We start from the raw sequence: 19,599 nt of genomic DNA, 5'->3' as shown, positions 1-19,599 counted from the left end.
TGACTTTGAGTGAGTTATATAAGCTGTAGCATCTAAATTTTCTCATCTGGCAAATGGAGTTAATAACTTCTACTGCACTGGGCCATTGTAAGGATTAAATTAACAAAGAATGTGAAAGCACCCGAACAAAACCTTGTGAGTAAAAATTAGTAATTTGTGGAATGGACATCAAGGGAAATCTTCAATTTGGGTGTTTTCAGTGAGTTTCTGTTGGGTCAGAGTGAATGTGTATTAAATTCCGGGATTTTGGTTGTGTGTGTGTGTGTGTGTGTGTGTGTGTGTGTGTGTGTGTGTAGAGATCAACGTTGGTTCTTCACTGTGACCTTGGGAAAGAAATGCAATAGGGTTTTTACTGGGAAGGTGGGTAGCAGGGAGATGGATGAACCATATTAAGAGGGGACCTCCAAATTGAACCTTGTTTTGAGTCAGCTGCAAACCATCACCAAGGAGGTCCTGGGAGACCTGGGGTGATTGGGTACACAGCACGTTCCTGTCCTTGTGTCCTGATGCCTGGCACATAGGGACCTGCAGAAAATACTGATTCTCCTCCAGGCAGTTCACATGACTAGCTTTTAGGAGTGAGTATACTATTGCCCACCTCTAAAATTCTTGATCAAGTCTCCAGATGTCTACTGACCACTGATGCTGAGGTCTTGAATCTTGGGCATTCTAGAGGCTTTCGGGAAAAAAATTACTTCTTTTGCCCAGGCACTCTGGGGTCTACCTCTTGGTAAATTATTCAAATGAGGTTTCTGGTCATGCAAATGTGGTTTCTAGAGTCCATTTGAATTGAACAAGTAGTTCTTGTTATTAGTAAAACAGCAAGGATCCCTAACCTGGGGTCCAAGGGTAAATTCAGGTTCTGTGAACTTGGATGTAAAAAAAAATCGTCTTTATTTTCAATACTCTCTAACTAGAATTTAATATTTTCTTTCAATATGAATGTAGGCAAAACTCCATGGTAGTATTAACTGCAACTGTGACTGTCACCAAGAGAAATCACATTTTCATGTCTTATTACACCTATTACATATATCACAAAATGTGGGTATTTGATATCAAGTTAGATTTGCACTAGGTAGATATTCTTATTTAATGTATTAATGAAGAAGCACATATATTGTTATCAGGTTGGTGCAAAATTAATTGTGGTTCTTGCCATTAAAAGTAATTACAAAAATAGTCAGTCTGACCAACATGGCAAAACTCCATCTCTACTAAAAATATGGGTGTGGTGGTGGCACACACCTGTAATCCCAGCTACTTGGGAGGCTGAGGCAGGAGAATCGTTTGGACCCAGGAGGCAGAGGCTGCAGTGAGCTGAGATCACACCACTGCACTCCAGCCTGGGCAACAGAGTGAGACTCTGTCTCAAAAAAATTTAAAAACCCTGCAATTACTTTTGCACCAGCATGTGATATGCATTTATTTTAAAAAGTATTTTGACATTGTCTTTTAAAACAAAGTTTCTTTTTAATCTTATAATATTTTACTCTGTCATGTAAAAATATTATTTTGAGAAGAGGCCTGTAGGCCTCATTAGATGACAAAACAGATCCATCGTACAGTTGAAAGGTTAAGAACACCTCATTTACAGCATTCTCTCACACACGACTAACGAAATGACTTCTGAACAGCACCAGCTGGTAGATGGTCTCTGCCAAAAGGGGAATATGATCTTCCCATATGTTCCTGCCTATGGGTAGCCTTGGAGTTGTGAAGAGACTTTGGCATAATGAAGATGATAATAAGAATGATAATGGTAATTTGTTGAGTGCCTGCTGTAAGCCAGGTGGTTACAGGCCTGTTCAATGTCATGTTTAGTTTAATCCTCCCAACAACCTCAGGAGGTAGTCCATGGAACAAAGACAGAAGAGACCCCTGCCCACCCACAGTAATGAAACATGGGTACGGGTGAAGGCCAATGTGGTTACTGACCCCTTGGAGAAGGTTGATGTCACGAGTGTGCAACTCGTGCAGTTCCACAGGACCCCATGCTTAGAAAGTTTCCGTGTTTGGTTTAAGGCTCTGCTGTTGCCATCTTGAAATTCTTCATAAGTTTTGAACAAAGGGCCCTGCATGTTCCTTTTACACTGAGCTCTGCAAATGACGTAGCTGGTCCTGCCTCTGGTTGTGGTGAAATGGAATGTATGACAGCTCCCGGGGCTGGGAGTCTGGGAAGCTGCTGCAGAGAGCCCCGTCCTCATTTTCATCAGGCTCAGCCATGCAACCTCTGGTAGGAAGCTACGGCCTGTTGAGGAGAGAGGATGTCATTTTTGAGTTAGTGAGTTTTACGGTTTTGTTTGAGCTCCAAAGGTTTCCTCCAAACAACTGGAAGGATAGCTGAATAACTGCCTGGAAGGGATTTAATTCCTTGAAAAACCTTTCTGGTAGGGAGTTGCTGGCAATACTGGTGGGTTTTTCATGATTTTGTTTTCCAGAGGGCTTGCTGCATAAACCAGTGAGCCAGGAGAAGCAGAATAAAGTCTGATCTGGAAGGAAATATGAGACCTGGTATGCCATGAGTCTAGTGTTCTCATAGGAAGGATCTAAAAACAAACTTGGCTTTCTTGCCTGCTGCTATTGAATGATTATCGCTATAAAAGGAAAACTCTACTTCTAAAGAAGAGGTCGTCTAACTTGTAAGAAAATTCAGATGTTATTTGCTTCTTGAGCTGCAAGGATGCTAATGAAATAAGTCTCATGAAGTTCTGGTGGTGTTTTAGGGCTAGGTTTTTATAGATTGTTCCATTGTTCAAAACAGGGTCATGGACGTAGTGATGGTGGAAGAAGTGAAGACTTTTCCTCAATTTCTTTGTCTCAGGGATGGAATTCAGGCTTCCCCAATAACATTTTCATGGTCTTTCTCTGGTCAGTCAGTGATGTTCATAACACAAGCAAGCCTGTCATCAGGACAAATCTGTGATGGCTAAGACATCAGGTGCTCTTCCAAAAGAGCCATAATTCACCCTTCATTTTTCAAGTTTTTTTTTTCTTCCTGTTATTACTGCTCTTTTATCATGGCTAATAAGTCTGAGGTGGTTTCAGGCAGCCAATCCTAACCCCTGAGTCAATCTGGGGCCTCCAATGGGAAGCCAGACTGAAGTTCTGATAGATGGGTTTGAGTGGCTGTGAAGTGGTGTTTCTGTAGCATCCAGACTGATTTTCACTGAAAGGGAGCTTCTGTATTAGGGCACAAGGATGATCAATATGTCTCCTATTTATATTTGGGGGAAAAAGTTGTGGGAACCGTGTTTAAAGGATCTCAATTTTGAAATTGAAAGTATGAGGTCCTAACAGACATCCTCCTTCTCTTTAGAAACACAAGGATCCATTTTCAAGTAATTTCAAAAGAATTATGTTGCTTTCCCCACCCCTTCCCAAGTACACTTATTGTAATATATCCAGTCCATTTGCTAGCTTTATATCTTTAGAAAAGTTGCTTAACCTGTCTCTGTAAAATGGTGCTAATATTAGTACTAACATTCAGGGTTATTTTGAGGATTAAATGAGGTAATTCATGTAATGCCTAGTTCTATTTCTAGCACATTTTAAACCCTCAACAAATATGAACTATTATCACTGTCATAGTTTTTGTTGTTGTTTTGCAATTATGTGGTTTTCAAGATTCTGAGCTGGGGGCTGTTGCTCTTTCCTTGACTTGAACATCTTGGTCTTTTCCTATGAGGAAACTTGACTCTTGAAATGGTCCAATCCATTGTCCTAGTCCATCCTGACCCCTCCCTGGCTCCAATCCCCACCCCTTACCGTCCTCCACCCTTCCCACATTCCTGCACAGTTGGTCTTATTTATTTTTCAGTCAACTAAAGGTGTTGTTAAATCTTTTATTTTTCTGCTGCCCGATTTGGTTCTAAGCACTCCACTCCCTACGCTGCTCATGACAAGAACGCCTGGGAACACTCAGCCAGTCATATCCCTCCCCTGTAGGAACACCCAGTTCTTAATGCTCCTGGAGAGGCAACATTTCTGAGGCCATTCCCCACTGCCATAAGCCCCCCTCCCCCATGAAGCCAGTGGTCTGGTAGTAATGAACCCCCCACGGCCCTCAGAAAACTGGGGCAAGGTATTTGTCTGCGGAAATGTTGCATGTTGCCTTGATTGTGCTTTCTTCTACAAAGCTTAAAAAGGATATTATATTATTTTATTTTATTTTATTTTTTGAGATGGAGTCTCACTTGGTTGCCCAGGCTGGGAATGAGTGGCACAATCTTGGCTCACTGCAACTTCCCCCTCCTGGGTTCAAGTGATTCTCCTGCCTCAGTCTCCCAAGTAGCTGGGACTACAGGCACATGCCACCATGCATGGCTAATTTGTATATTTTTAGTAGAGACGGGGTTTCGTCATATTGACTAGATTGGTCTCGAACTCCTGACCTCAAGTGATATGCCCGCCTCGACCTCCCAAAGTGCTGGGATTACAGACATGAGCCACTGCGCCTGGCCAAAAAGAGATATTCAAAAACTCCCTCTGACTGTGTGTGCTGAAGGCTGAGTGCTGATGCCATTGCTTAATTAATGTTGTTCATGATCTCCATTTAGGCGATTTGTTTAACTCCTTGTGGCCCTTTTTGGACTGAGCTTATCATGTGACATTGACAAATTAATGAGAAGTGAGCATGTGATGATGCTTGGATTAGGACAGAAATCACATCTAGCACATCTCAGGCCCTTTCTACCTGGGACCTGAGACCTCAAATCTCTTGGCAGGAGATGAGTGGGTCTATACAGCCCGCTTCTGAGGTAGGTGTGGCTAGCCTCATTTATGCGATGGGAAAACTGTGGACTGGGAACTAAGGGTTTTCAAATTATGCTCTTTGCCCAGGGCTGGATGTAGGATGTCTGGGGGAGAAGCTAGGCTGAGATCTGGGTACACTGAGCCTCCACTTTAGGAGGTAACCTAGAGACTACACCTACTCCCTAAACTGTATTGACTTTTGGAAGTCAACCATTTGGAAGAGTGTGGTTTTGGTTTCGATCATATCCCAGCAGTCTTTTCTCTGCCCTTGTTAATCTGATTTGTGATCTGAACCTGGGCTGGCTGGAGGCTGGCCATGTCACTCTGCAGACCTTGGACACCCCTGAGTGCCCTCACAGAACCAGCCAATGGAAAAGTACAGTGTCTTCTGGCTTCTCAGCCTTGCCAGCTCCCTCTGGCCTATTTGATACCCTCTTTTATATTAAGGGAGTGGAAATGTAGCATCCAAACTGAAAATGCAGGTTTTTCTTTGGTTTTTTATAGGAAAAACAAATTGGCATGAACACTCAGTCAAACCAGCTCAGGCTGTTTGGGCAGATGCCTTTCTTTGCCTTTTTCTGTTTATTTTCCTACAAATCAATGCTTAACTGCGTTGTTATCGGAGCAGAGCAACAGGTGCAAAAAAATAACTCTGCTGCCAACTCAAATGAAACGGTAGGGCTTATACCCTCTGGGAGGTATTCAGAAGATAACAGAAGCCCCTGCCAGCAACTGAATTAACAGCTCTGTTTACGGTGGGTTTTATGTTAACAACCTGCTTCTGACCCTCCTACACATAAACACACCATTGTCTTGGAGAGAGACATTCAGCCATCCGGACAACCCACTGCTTTATTCTGCCCTGAGTGGAGATTGGTTTTGGCTCAGGCTGCTTTGTGAAACCCAGAAGCATTATCCTGTCTGCCAACTCCACGTCCTAGTCAGAGTTTTCTGTGAAGGCAAGGGCATGGGGTTGCCGGAGAGAAGAGGATTGGTCCTGCTTTTAAGACTAGTTGAAATACTTTTCAAGGTTGGTCATTCTCAAATGCCAGAGAGGGTTGCCTGGCTCTCTCCGCTCTTGCCCCATTCCATTCACAACAGGAGGTGGGGAATGAGCTCAGATGATTTTGGAAGGAGCCACTATTGTTTTGGAAGCTGTGTCCTTGTGAATAGTCCATCAGGGTAGGGCAGCGTCTATGTTTTATTTACTATTGTGTCCCCAGCACCTAGCAAAGTGCCTGGAATCTAGTAGACACTTGGTAAATATATATGAATTACAGAGGGTCTGAGACAATATTGTAATGGCTGGATAAGCATTTCTAGGTGATAGTTTCCTTCTGCTAAAGGCTGAGAGACTGTCTTGGGTATGAGGGCTTAAGTCCAGGGTAATTAAGTAATCTTTTGAAGGACTGAGATGGGGGTGGGATGGGGTAAGGGGTGGCTTGGCCAGCCTTGAGGTCCTCCTGATGGAAGTAACCATCAGAGAGATCCTCTGCAAGCGCTATATTCTGGGACCAGATTTGTCTGTTCGGCCTTCAGAGACTCATACTTTTAAGTATCCAATCATTGCTGAATTTGACCATTTGGTATTAATAGAACTAAGCAATTACCTGCTTTAATTCAAGTTGGCAAATAATGTAACAGTAGGCTATCTGCAGATGGATTAGAGGTTGAATTCTCTACATTGAATCTTTTTTCTCTGACTTTATAAGGACTTGCTTGCATTTATGGACATTTCTTTCAAGGCTGGTGTCTCCTGGAGTTTGTCATCTTGTGGTGGGAAAGGGAAGGGAGCCAAGTGGGTGAGTCTATAGACCAGAAAATCTCAATGGTGAGAGTGTTCAAGACTTCATTAAGGGAGGTTCTTAGAAATGCAGATTTTAGTTTAGAGGTCTGGGGTTTCAGCAATCAAACATTGTTGAATCTAACAATATGGGGGTACTGAGCATTAGGACCTATTTTATTTCAAGTTGGCAAATAATATAGTGATAGGTTGTCCACAGAGGCCCACAGAAAACAAGCAAAACCAGGAAGATGTAAATGTTTGGAAGAAGAGGAGAGGCAAAGCTTCTTTTGAGGCCTCAAAAGCCTCTGTGACCTTTTACAATCCGAAGCTTGCCCTATTCTTACTTTATCATATCTGAATGGGTTTGATAAAGGCCCTGGGGGTCATCTTAGGCAAGCTTGTCTTTTGATCAACTTGGGTGCCTGCCACTGTCAGTGTGTGCCGCCTAGCCTGGGTCTGACACCAAGACTGATAAAGATCAGCGTACTATGTATATTTCCAAATGGCTTACAGTCAATAAATTGTACCTATAATGGATCCAGACTTGGCCTCCCAGTGCTGCATTATTGGTCATGAAAACCCTTGAAACCCCAGCAATAATACTTCAGATGTTGCCCCTGGGAACGTGAAAAATGTCTGTTTCAAAACACATTATAAGGCTATGAAATTATCTGTGATGTAATCCCAAGAGAATCAAATACATTCCCCAAGCTTGATTCATAATTCAATTCATTTGTAAAAACACAAATGATTGTCTGTATTATATTCAGTTGCCTTTCACATGTACATGATTTTTTTTTTTCTCTTATTTGGGAGTGGTCCTTTGAAACGACAGTCATATTGAAACAGGAAGTCAGTAAGCTGTTGCAACATCCTTAGGGCAAATGCTGTGAATTTACCTGCTGGTAACTTTGATTAAGGACTGAGAATGGTGTCGGTATCACTGTCATCACAAAAGTAATTATTTAAAAGGACTAATTGCTCCTTTGGCTTCAGGAGTAAAGATGCCCACATGACAGCCAGTTCTGCGGCAGTTTGGTGATGATGTGGTTGGATGAGTAAGGGAGCTAGGAAGATGGCTGATGGTGGCCCTGACTCTCAGTCCCCTGAGGCTGGGGACAGGGAAAGCAGGTGTGAGCCCTGGTTAAGATCTGCTCTGTGGCCCTGGTGGCTCCCAGTGTTCCTTCACCCTTGCAGCAGGAGCAGACCATGCTCTCTGGCCTGAGGTCTGATTCAGGTAAAGCATAAGTAATTATGGACCAGTCTATTTCCCAAATACAAAATTAAAATAACTTTATTGAGTCATAGGGGGATAATTTACATTATATATGCATGCATGTATATATGCAGGCATATGAATATGTGTATATATATAATATGTATGTAAACTTGATAAAGGTGTAAGGCAGCAGATGGTCCAGGGAGAATGCTATGACCATGTCTAGAATGGGGGTCAAAGTGAGAATGAGTCTTCTCTGGCAAAGTACCCTCTTCTCAGCAGAGAGTGGTCAAGTTCCCAGGTTTTATTGCAAGACAGTCTGAGTTTGAATTCTCTTCCCTTGCTAAACTGTGTGACCTTGAACAAGTCACCTAACTCCTTTGTGCCTCAGAGAAGCCATCTGTTAAATGACATAATGCCTCCTAGAGTTGTTGTGAGAATTAATTGAGATAATATGTTTAAACCAGCAGTGCAGAGCTGGCACACTTTAAGTATTCAGTAAGTCCTAATTACTATAATATAGTTATTATTATTATTATTTTTAAAGTGTTCAATCCTGAGTCTAAATAGTCCCATCACTGAGCAAAAGAAAGACCTCCCTGTAACTGAGCAGGCCCAAGCTGGCCTGCGTTGGTCTCTTCTGGGAGGTTTGCTCTGTATATTTAAGAAGGGAGGCCAGTGGAGCAGTCCTTGGGCTTGTTAGGAATCCCAAGGCTGAGCAGAGCCTCCTGGGCCTTGGGATGTGTGGTTCCAGCTCCCTGCCAGTGGCCCAGGGGTTCTTCTTGCGTATCTGTCCCTATCAACCCCAGTCCCAATCCCAAACCTTATTCTTTTTTTTTTTTTTGAGATGGAGTTTCACTCTTTTTGCTCAGGCTGGAGTGCAATGACGCAATCTCGGCTCACCACAACCTCTGCCTTCCGGGTTCCAGCGATTCTCCTGCCTCAGCCTCCCAAGTAGCAAACCGTATTCTTTGCAGTATTTGAGCATTCTCTGTGCTAAGGGACTCGGAGGATGGAGAAATGGTCAGCCGTTCTCTGCCAGGGGCTCTGTTTTAGACGACATGCTGCTCTTCCTGGTCTTTTTTTTTTGCACCTGCAAACCAGCCATGGTATGTGGTAGTGCATAGCCTTTGACAACACAGAGTTTAGGAGCATATGCCTTACCACTGCTCTTGGCAGCCTTGACAGTGTGTCTGGTGAGAGAAAGGGGGGCAGGAGGGATGGCTTTCATCCTTTGGATAAGAACTGTGCCCAGTCAGAGGGAAACATCATGGCTTCTGCAAGCAGGGTCCAAGCCCCGCTGTTTATAGCTCAGCCCTAATGGTGCGTCTTCACAGCAGCTCTCAGGATAGGGAGTGGGGAGGCATAAGATCTAGTCCTAGGCTCGACTGTGCCAGTCAGCTGGAACTGGAGAAGACAGTACGGATAAGAGAGCGTTGAAGCCTTGCTTGAAATGAACTTGGCTCTAATTTCCTCCTTAAGTGTTCAATAAAATAGAAACTACAAGTATGATTATGATTATTATTTAAAAACCAGCAAACACTTATCAAATATTTACTATGTGTCATGCTTTTCCAAGCATTTTACAGGTATAATTTCATTGTTGTCTTTCAACAACGCTTTTCATATCATCTCTAGTTTATAGACGAGGAAACTCAGGTCCCAAGAAGTTAAATAACTTGTCCAAGCTTGCCCCATTAGGAAATTGGCAAAGCCAAGATTTGAACTGTGGCCATGTAACTCCAGAGCCTGGGGCTCCCAACAATGATCTTGCTTCTGAGGAGTGTACCCCTACCATGAGGATGCCCCCAGTGCCAGCCAACACAGTTTAAACAGAGACTCATGGGCAGAACCTCTAATAAGCATAGACATTGACTAGACACTTGCTACATATGAAATGCTATGCTGGTGACTTTACAAACAATCTCATTTAATCCTCATATCAGCTCCACGTTCCAAAGTGGAATTTTGTTATGTGGGGAAACTGAGGCGGTAGAGAGGATAGAAATTCTCCAAGGTCAACATAGCCCACCAAGCCGTAGCACCAAGATTTCAACCCTGGCCGTTTGAATCATGAGCCCTTATTCGCTTAAGAGTTTCCCTCAAGACATGCGGCACCACTAGGCTGCTTTTCTGCTATGCCCATATTTGCTACTGACCAGCAGCCAAAACGGGAGACTCTTAAACTTTCAGGTTAGACCAAATGCTCTCCCTGCTCCCCTTCATTGGTCAAGGCTGTGCATGGTGGTCAGGGTGGTGCTTTTCTGGAAGCAAGCCCTCGACAAAGCAAGCCAGGAGAAGAAGGCACAGGGGGCTGGGATGTGTCTCTGTGTGTGACTGGTGCAGAAGTGGTCCAAGTCCTTAGCAACTCAGGGCACTGTGGGAGTTTGTGTTTACCTGAAACTGCCCTTAAAAGAAGTGAGAGGCGGAGGCTGGCCTATCTCCTGCCATGTCCCAGGCTGTGGCCATTCAGCACAGAACAGTGCTTTCTTGCTGGAAAAAGAATTTCAGATTGGCCAAACCCCAGTGGCCCATAATATTAGGGGAGCTGATGGCACGTTGTAGGGGACTTGCTGCCTAAGGTTAAATATGTCCTGGCAAGAAGCCTGGCATGATGTACTCGCCAGTTCTTCAGTCTATCGGGTAGCACACAGGGCTCTTCTCTTCAAATAAAGAGTACAGTTCTGCCCCACAGCTGTGGGTCTTACACAAACAGGTGAAGTTTGGGACAAATGTCAACCTCTGGACAATCAGTCGTGACTCAAAATCAAACACAGTTCCCTCCAATTGTTCCTACCTATAAAAAAGGATAGGGGAATATATATGAAAAAAAAATCTCGGGATAATCTACATTTCATTTCACTCCTTTTTTTTTTTTTTTCTTTAGAGACAGAGTCTTGCTCTGTTGCCCAGGCTGGAGTGCAGGGGCATGATCTCGGCTCACTGCAACATCTGCCTCCTGGGTTCAAGCGATTCTCCTGGCTCAGCCCTCCAAGTAGCTGGGATTACAGGCATGCACCACCACACCCAGCTAATTTTTGTATTTTTAGTAGAGACGGGGCTTCACCATGTTGGCCAGGCTGGTCTCGAACTCCTGACCTCAAGTGATCCGCCCGCCTCGGCCTCCCAAAGGGCTGGGATTACAGGCGTGAGCCACCGTACCTGGTCACACTCCACTCTTTGAGTTTGAAATAAAAGGTATAGTTTTTCTTTGCATGTGTGCAGTTTTTAATAGCCCAGGTAATAATTTATACTACCTCTCCAGAATATATACCACCTGGGAACAGACAAAGGTGGCTCTGATACCCAGTGTATTCTCTTAAACCTTCATAGATCAGGCAATTACTCTATAGGTACCAGGCACTCTGCTGTGGCCTTTGAGGTGCCTTGTCTCATTTAACCCTCCAGCAAGTCTATGCCTATTCCCCAGGAGAGGAAATGGAAGTCCAGGAAGGCTAAAGGACAGCCCAAGTTTGTCACATCAGTAAGAGCAAAGCCTGAGCTGTTTGCCTCCACAAGCTTTTAACCAGTATTCTCCACTGGGGGTGGTTTTTGCCTCGGGGACATGGTGTGCGTGGAGGGGGTGTTGCTGGCATCTAGAGGGTAGGGGCCAGGGGTGCTGCTAAACATCCTACAATATACGGGCCAGCCCCCACAGAAAGGACTGTCCACATTTCAGTGGTGGAGAGGTTGAGAAACTCTGCTTTTAACCACAACCTAGGGCGACTGAGGATTCCTCCTCTGCCTCCCAATCCGAGGGTCCTGCCTCCAGCAGAAGATGGGGAGAAGCAAGTTCTTTTCCCAGCTTCCTTTTGATTCCCAGGATAGAGTCATTCTCACTTAGGCTCTGAATTGGGGATTCAATCCTGGAAGAAATAAAATGTGTTAGAGGAACACCTTGAGAATTAATGTTTAAAGAGGGGAAAGGAAACTGATTTTGACAGGGAATATGTTTGCCAGGGGCTAGACAAGACACCTTTAGACCCACTATAATTATTTATCTTTCAAAACAGCCTTTAGGCTCAGGAGACACGAATACTCTCCCACAATCCCCTCCAGCTCTCCCATTTCTAAACCAGTGTGAGAAATGGAGGCTCAGAAAGGTTAATGTGCTCAAGGTCACATGGCTGAAAGATGGGACCTAGAGTCTAACCCAGGATTCTCAGATTCTGAAATCTCTACTTCCACACATTTGATGGTATTTTTTTTTTTTTAAGAAATAATGAAAGCTATGCTGAAGGCAAAGTGGGGAGCTGAAATAAGAGCATTCAATAATTCCCCTACTTTCTAATTAAAAGGATTGCTTTGTATACCCCAGAAAGCAATTACTATATACCATAGAAAATCTACATTAGCATATGGGGGTGTGGGTCAGTTGGTTATAACAAGGCTTTTTCACAACTCTCAAGTCACATTTGTTATTCATGATCTCATTCCATCTCAACAGTCCTGTGAGGCTGTTGGGGGCAAGTGTCTTCACTCTACACCTGAAGAACTGTGCCTCAGAGGAGGGTAGGACTTGGCCAAAGGCCTTCAGCTACACTGGCCATGGACCTCATGTGCCCACCCTGAGGACATCTTGCCTTGCAGCTCCCTGCCTGGTTGGAGATTCTGACCTTCTTTGCTTACAAGCCCAGGTGAGCTCAAGTGAACTCTGACTCACTAAGGGTTAAGCCACACAAACTCTTTTATGAGTGGAAACCACTTAATGTGCCCTGTAAAAAAGGGCCCCTCACCATGCTGGCTGCTTTTCCTTGGAAAGGGAGTGCCAGCAGGGAGCAGGGCTGTGCACAGGCCATCTTTTTGTGGGAGGATAGCGATGGGGCAGCTGCCACCCCATAGTCTTAAAGGCATCTCTGCGGGTTGGGAGAAGTTCTGGATGCTTCCAGAAGGTCAGGGTGGAAAATGACGTCGGCCCTGAGGAGAGGGGCTTGTGGGCATTTGGCCACAGGTGGAGAACTGGCCCATATTGTTCTGCAACATTTATTAAATTCTTTTTTTTTTCACTACTTGCCGAGCTCTCTATGTGCATGACCTCATTTGATTCTTACAGCCCTTTGAGTTTGGTATTGTTCCCATTTATCAGGTACAGAAAGTGAGGAACAGAATGTATTTGGCTAGACAGACTTGGCACTGGCTCAGGGTCACCCACAGGAAGCAGGGGAACTGGAATTTGAGTCTGCATCTCTCCAGCTCCAAAGCCTGCGTGCTCAGCCTCCACGCCACCTTGCTTTCTGTTTGTCAGGAAGCATAGTTGGCCCAGGCAGGTGCTGCCACTGAAATGACCACTTTGAAACAGCCCCGCAGGTAAATCCTTGTGAAAGAATTTTAGAGAAGCCCTCCCCTGCCTGTCCTCCCTGAGCCTGGAAGACCAATCCCTCCTTGCAAATGGGCTGGGCTCTGAGCTTCAGCCCTTTCAGGGTTAAACAGTAACCTTTCCACTGCTTGTGGTTGAGCAAATGCTAGCAAGGAACAAGCCCAGCCTTGAGCAAACAAGAGACTGGGCCCTGGGCCCCCCTCCTTCCCCCAGCCACCCAGTCTGGGGACTTAGAGACTTTCTTTCGCCTTGAAGTTCCCAATCTGATTTCTTAGCTTTAGGGCAATTGCTCTACAAAGCTGGATGGGAAAATGCCCAGTTATTGTGAAAAAGAAAAGAAGGTTTGATATGAGTTTGTTTTCTTTCTCTGAGGGTAAGAATCAAAGAGGTTTTCAGAAAGGGAACTTACGAATCAGTATAGTCACCATCTTTAAATTTTCAAGTGGGGAAACTGAGGCCCAGCGTCATTTCTGGTACAGCCTATCCACAGAGCTAATGACGCTTCTCATCAGAGCACCTGACATGTATTCGTGCCCTACTTTGTGCCAGGTGCTCGAGGTACAGAAACTCATTTAATCTCCAACCAATGTACAGACGAGGTATGATTAGCTGCATTTTGCATATGAGAACACTGGGGTTCTGAGAGGTTAGGTAACATATCTGGGTGAGTACTAACCTAGTAAGTGGGAAGACCTGGAATTGACCCCAGCTCTTCTGGCTTCAAAGCTCCAATACATGGTGGCAGGACATAGAATCCAGCTCTTTTACCTTCCCACGCAGTGGCTCTTTGCTGTTATAATGTCCACCATCCCTACCCTGTCTTTCCTTCTCCACCTTCTGCTTAGACTTCAGTCCTAATTATTTACCAAACAACAGTGATGATGATGCTAATAATCATCATACTTGTTTGTGTGCAGCCTAGTTCAGCCTTTAATTACCGCTCTCTCCCCAGCACCTAGAATAGTGCCCAGCCTATTACTAGGCTGATAAATACTTGTCGAATAAATGAATACATGAATATATTCATATGCCTTCTGCAGACCCCCCTTCCCCCCCGACAGGCCCTACACAGAACCAGAGGAGTGGTAGCTAAATTAGGGGACAGAATGCCAAGGGCTGAAAATCCTCTGGATTGGCTATTTTACTCCTGTTGACATTGATAATACCCTAGGATGCAAAATTTCCCCAAAACAGGCAGAAAATTTTCCATGAATTGTTGCTATAAAGCTGAATTCCTCTCCCTACCCCAACATTTTTATAAAGAGCAAGTGACTTTTACAGCCTCTGGGTATTGCCCAGTAGTGATCTGGAAACAGGCTGCTCTTCGTTTAAATGACTGAACACACAGTTGGGGCTGTGGTCTGAAAGGTGGAGGGTGCCCCGCTTGGGAGTAGGGACATTATAAATACCAGAGAATTGAAGACAGTATTTCTGAAGTGTAAAATGTTTACATTGCTATAAAATAAACCCAAACAGGCCCACAGAAGAAATCTCTTCTCCCAAGTCCTTTACTGAGAAAATGATCCCACAGACTGAGGAAGCCACTTTTACTTAGGTCAGCTTGGAAACCCACTAAATTCTCCAGGTCTCTAACAGGAGAGAAAAAAAATGGTTATAATTGTTACCAGAAAGGAAAATTTTTTTTCTTTATCAGAAATGGGCAGTGTCTGTCAGAGAAACCAACTGATTCCTGATATTATCGCAAAGCCAGATACTTGAAGAGCTCTATTAAAATATGACTGAGGCCGTCTGATGACCAGCCCAGCCTGTGGCAGACACCCACACTGAGAAAACTTGTTACTGGGTGTGCAGGTGCAATTGCCGTCCGAGCTCCCACACAGGTGCTGGGGTTGTGCTGCCACCGGCTTGAATTTTCATTGATTGAAATTGCACTTTAAATACTTTAAATAAAATCTCTTTGGCATTTTCACTTTTATAAAAAAAAAAACCACTTGGATGCCAGCCAGCCTCGCCCTGGGAGCAGGTATTGCATTTTCCTCCTGCTTCATTCCTGATCAGAGATTATTCATTTATGAATGGGTGGCTGTAAAAACTTGCCTCATGCATATGAAAATTGAACCTGGAAATTTTTAATTGCTGTGAGTTTTGCTTTTACAAAAAAGGCTTTGGCAATGGGTGGCAGGCAATGGGTGGAAGGACAAATTCTCTTTATTTTCTTCCTAAATTTACTCTGTGATCTGCACTTTCAAATGACATTTGTCCAAGAGGCAATGACTGAACAGGCTGTTTGATCCCCTAACAGATCATGATTCTGGAAGGAGGTGGTGTAATGAATCTCAACCCCGGCAACAACCTCCTTCACCAGCCGCCAGCCTGGACAGACAGCTACTCCACGTGCAATGGTAAGGGGGCCCGTGGGTGTTGGTGTCACTGCTGTGCTGTGGGGACTCTTTGCTTTACTTCTTCTCCCAGCCTAATGTTTGAAAAATATAGGCTTTTCAGCAGAAAATGTGGGACAAGAAGGAATGGAGAAAACTCAATTTTGGAGTTCCCTACCGGCCCCCAGGGTTCCAGACAAAAGCTCATTTGAGATATTCTGTTGCCTCCTCCCAAAATTGAAGGTTCCAGATTGACAGCCTGGCAGTGAGGCGGGTAGAAGAGATGCCTAAAGGAAAGATTCCCTGTTGAAGCTTTTAATAGTGTTTTGCTGGGATACCAAGATAGGCTAGGAGAAAAAGGGTGTCTGTGTGCATGTGTATGTGTGTGTGCATAGAGGTTAGGAAGGAGAGGGTTATAGCAGTTTAGTCTTTATTTTTCATCTTCCAGTGGCCTCTCTTTGAAAGGGGAGAGGAGATTTGTAAGGAGAACAGGTGTTCTCCCTAGTGCTTTAATCTAGAACACGTCTATTAGAAGAAGAGGGGACCTGGTGGTGGGGCGTATAGGGGGTTTGGTGATCAAGCCTGTGGCTTCCTGAATGAAGCTGAATCCCTAAATCAAGTTGAATCCCTGAATCAAGTTGTTACTGAATCAGGAACCCCACACCCCATTGTGAAGCCGTCCAGTTTAGGCATTCAGCTGTGCATCCAACAACAGTGAGTTTAGGAAGCTCTGGGCCTCTTCTTGATCCACACCCACTGCTAATCTCCCTGCCAGAGGCTCTGCTGTTTGAGTTTGCTTTGAAATATGGAGATAGTTTGTTGGTGACCAGAGCTTGGGAGGAAGCAGGAGTGGGAGGATAATGGGAGAGTGATTCTGCAGGGAGTGCTGATCCATGTGGAGCTCCACCTCTTTTAATTTGGAATCCTAGTCAAACATGGTTGAAAGGGTGAGCAGGTAAGCTTCCCTTACTCAGTCACCTGCTCCCCCCCTAAACTGCTGCACTTTCTGGGCAGTTGCATTTTCTGTTGTGAGCCTCAGATACCCCGTGAGGACCCAGAAAGTGGATTCCAAATAAAACTGGAAGTCTTTGGCATTCCCCGGACCCTGGCCCCTCAATGAAGGCAGCATTTCTCCTGCTTGTTCTGAAGAAAGTTGGGGAAATGTGTTCAGCAGGAAGTAGAACTGGGGTGCCACTTTTATTTCTTAAATTCCAGAGATCTCAAAGAAAGCTCAGCCTTGATCAAGACTGAAGAGGAGAAGGAGATCAGTTGAATGGCAGAGAGGATGTGAACTCATAGGAATTTTTATTGTTTCTCCTGAAACTTCAGGAATTTGGTGGGTTCTCTGTCTGATGTGGAATCTCCCCAGTTAATTTCAGACAAAAATCCCTGATTTTCCCAAGTTTGAACAAGATACACTAGCAGGGACTATCTTTTAATCTAGACCATATTAAGTTTGCAGATGAGATTATTCTAGATGTGCTGTTAGGTTATTAAAAGTTGGTGCCTCTTGTTGCCAAAACCGGAGCTGTACTGTCATAGCATCAGAATTATTTTAGAAAAAGAAAGATGAAAGACTTGGGGAGCCACAAAAATATATTTTCCATCCTTAAACAGCTTTATTTGTGAGGCACCAAAAATTGGGGGAAATAGAAAGATCCAGCCCAAGGTCTGTGTATCTGGGACTATTTCCATATAATCAGATTTTTGGATTAGATTGTTCCATTCCTCCCCCAACCCCTGACTATTGGCTTCCTCTTTAGAGCCCACATTGAGGACTGGGGGCTGCTTTTGTTTGGCCATGAGGTACGAGGAGCTAAGTGCATACTGTGAGTGGTGGGTATTGCTAATGGCGGTCACCTTTGTGCACTAGATAAACCTGACCTCCTGCTCTTAGTGCTTCTGAGGTCTGGAAGCCATGGATGGATTCTGAATGAATGAGGAAGAAGAGGGATTGGGTCAGAAACATTTCCCCTTCAGTCTCTCCTCTGAGGGTGTTGTGGGCTGGACCATGGGCGTTCTGGGAGTCAAACCTTTCTAAGGCCTTTAGCTCCTTGTAATTCAATAGACCAGCAACATCAGCATCACGTGGAAGCTTGCTAGGAATGCAGGAACTCAGGCCTCTCCCCGGACCTGTTGAATCAGAATCTGCATTTGAACAATATTCCCTGGTGATTCATGATCGTACTAAATTTTGAGAAGAACTGATCTGGTGTGACCTTGAAGAAAAAGTTAGAGACAGTTTTCTTGCACTACATTTTCTTCTACTGGTCCACCCTCGAGTTTGCTGGAATATCCATGTGTCATGTTCAGTTGGATTTCCCTTGCTTCAGCTTGGTGGGATGCAATAGTCTTTGCCTCTTGCCCCTCTCACTCACCTTTCCTGAAAGAGAGCTCCTTGCCGACGTCTATTCTCAAGGGAACTGTAAGCTCTCTCAACCCTGTTCCATGCCCTCAGATGCTGGCTCTGTCTTTTCCATTGCCCCAAAACTTCGGGCGGGCTATGGAATGTTTTTTTTTAAGTGAGCATGAGTCACATATTTAGATGGCTAGCACATATTAGGCTCAGCAATATTTATCCAGGTGAATGAACTGCACTTCTTCATCAGTATCTGAATGCACCATCTTGTAAATGCACCTCCCAGCTCCTCAGATGTCTACCTTATTTCTTCTTCAAAAACATATTCCATTAAATAAATATATGGTGAGCATCTACTATGGCAAGGTCTCTGAGGTCATTTTTATAGGTGATACAAAGAGGAGTAAACCAGTCTGTGACCTCAAGTATACAATTTACAAAGGAGAATAAGACGGCACTTAGAGACTTGTAGAGAAAAGCAGAACATGACAAAGCCATTAGGAGAAATACCAAGCATGTCTCCTGGAGAGTAAGAGGACAGTGAGGCAATTTGGGGGGATTGGTGATGACTTTAAGGGGTGGTCAGAGTTTGAAAGATGGGTAGGAATTCAACAGGAGTGAGAGGTAGAACACAAACTGAACTGAAAGAACAGCACAGAAAAAAGACAAGAGTTAGTGAAGAGCCTCAATGCCTAGCTAGGCAGCTTTATACCTAATTTCAGTGGGTGATGAGAACTACTAAAGGTAACTGAGTAGGGAAGTGACATCATGATAGCTATAATGACTAGGCTGGGGCAGTGGGATATCAGTCCAGTTAGCAGATCAATAATCTGGACCACTTTGAGGAAAAGCCAAGGCATCATATAGAAAAGAACCTTAATTTCAGGCCTTATTTTTGGTTGAAAATGGTCTGAGTTTGGGGTGTGTGTGTGTGTGTGTGTGTGTGTGTGGTGTGTGTATAAGAGAGAAAAAAGTGACAGAGAGTGAGTGAGAGAAAAGAGGAGCGGAACTATTTGGGTATGAACAATAAGCTAATAAATTGCTGAAATGATAGCAATGCTCTAGCTCTCATGATATTTTACTGTGGGTGAGGGGGGGAATGAGCTCTGAGCACTTCAGCTCTCTTGTTCTCATCCAGTGCCCAGGGGTAGATAGCATGCTAGGGAGGACATGAATATGCATTTCTGCTGCATCCACCATGCTGGCACATACACTGACTGTGGCTGTGTCTCTGAGATATCTGGCAGCCAATAGTGCATCCCTGTGTCAGATACTATGGCCAGGAACAGCCAGGGGTCACTCACGAGACTGCCTCCTGTTTTGCAGTTTCCAGCGGGTTTTTTGGAGGCCAGTGGCATGAAATTCATCCTCAGTACTGGACCAAGTACCAGGTGTGGGAGTGGCTCCAGCACCTCCTGGACACCAACCAGCTGGATGCCAGTTGTATCCCTTTCCAAGAGTTCGACATCAACGGCGAGCACCTCTGCAGCATGAGTTTGCAGGAGTTCACCCGAGCGGCAGGGACGGCGGGGCAGCTCCTCTACAGCAACTTGCAGCATCTTAAGTGGAACGGTGACGCTCTCTTTCTGTGTCTCTCCCTACCCTGCTAGGAGCCAGCCCGGAAGAACAGAGATTCTGCAGATGACAGGATTCTTTGTCAGGGACAATAAAGAGTGGTCTCACTTCCAAATTACCATGTCCCAAGACAGGGAAGTGGAAGGAAGATGAGAGGACAGGATTGAAGCCTAGGGTACCTGGTGTGTCTAATCCCTTATAAACGCCAGTGTAATTTAATCCTCTCCTTATGGTGATAATTCTCAGGAA

The 19,599-nt window shown here is 44.6% G+C and overlaps 1 protein-coding gene and 1 long non-coding RNA gene across 16 annotated transcripts in view; one reads left to right on the top strand and one right to left on the bottom strand.

The window, feature by feature from the left end:
• LOC144334270 (uncharacterized) overlaps positions 1 to 19,599 on the bottom strand; it is a 415,541-nt gene that overhangs the window by 208,331 nt on the left and 187,611 nt on the right. The window lies entirely within an intron of this gene.
• The window catches only part of EHF (ETS homologous factor), a 41,980-nt gene that overhangs the window by 5,708 nt on the left and 16,673 nt on the right, over positions 1 to 19,599 (top strand). For 4 of the 14 annotated variants that reach the window (XM_015114546.3, XM_077964814.1, XM_077964807.1 and 1 more), the window contains exons 2-3: positions 15,341 to 15,440; positions 19,102 to 19,347. In XM_015114546.3, the coding sequence (XP_014970032.1) occupies positions 15,344 to 15,440; positions 19,102 to 19,347 (343 nt within the window). In that variant the 5' untranslated portion in view covers positions 15,341 to 15,343. Of the gene's footprint in view, positions 1 to 5,697; positions 5,786 to 7,754; positions 7,779 to 12,378; positions 12,398 to 14,731; positions 15,062 to 15,084; positions 15,177 to 15,340; positions 15,441 to 19,101; positions 19,348 to 19,599 lie in introns of those variants that run through there. The other 10 variants (XM_077964815.1, XM_077964810.1, XM_077964816.1 and 7 more) reach the window with 7 other exon arrangements.

This window comes from Macaca mulatta, chromosome 14 (genome assembly GCF_049350105.2).
Source record: "Macaca mulatta isolate MMU2019108-1 chromosome 14, T2T-MMU8v2.0, whole genome shotgun sequence".
Lineage (NCBI taxonomy): Eukaryota > Metazoa > Chordata > Mammalia > Primates > Cercopithecidae > Macaca > Macaca mulatta.
This window is presented reverse-complemented; position numbering and strand designations above follow the sequence as displayed.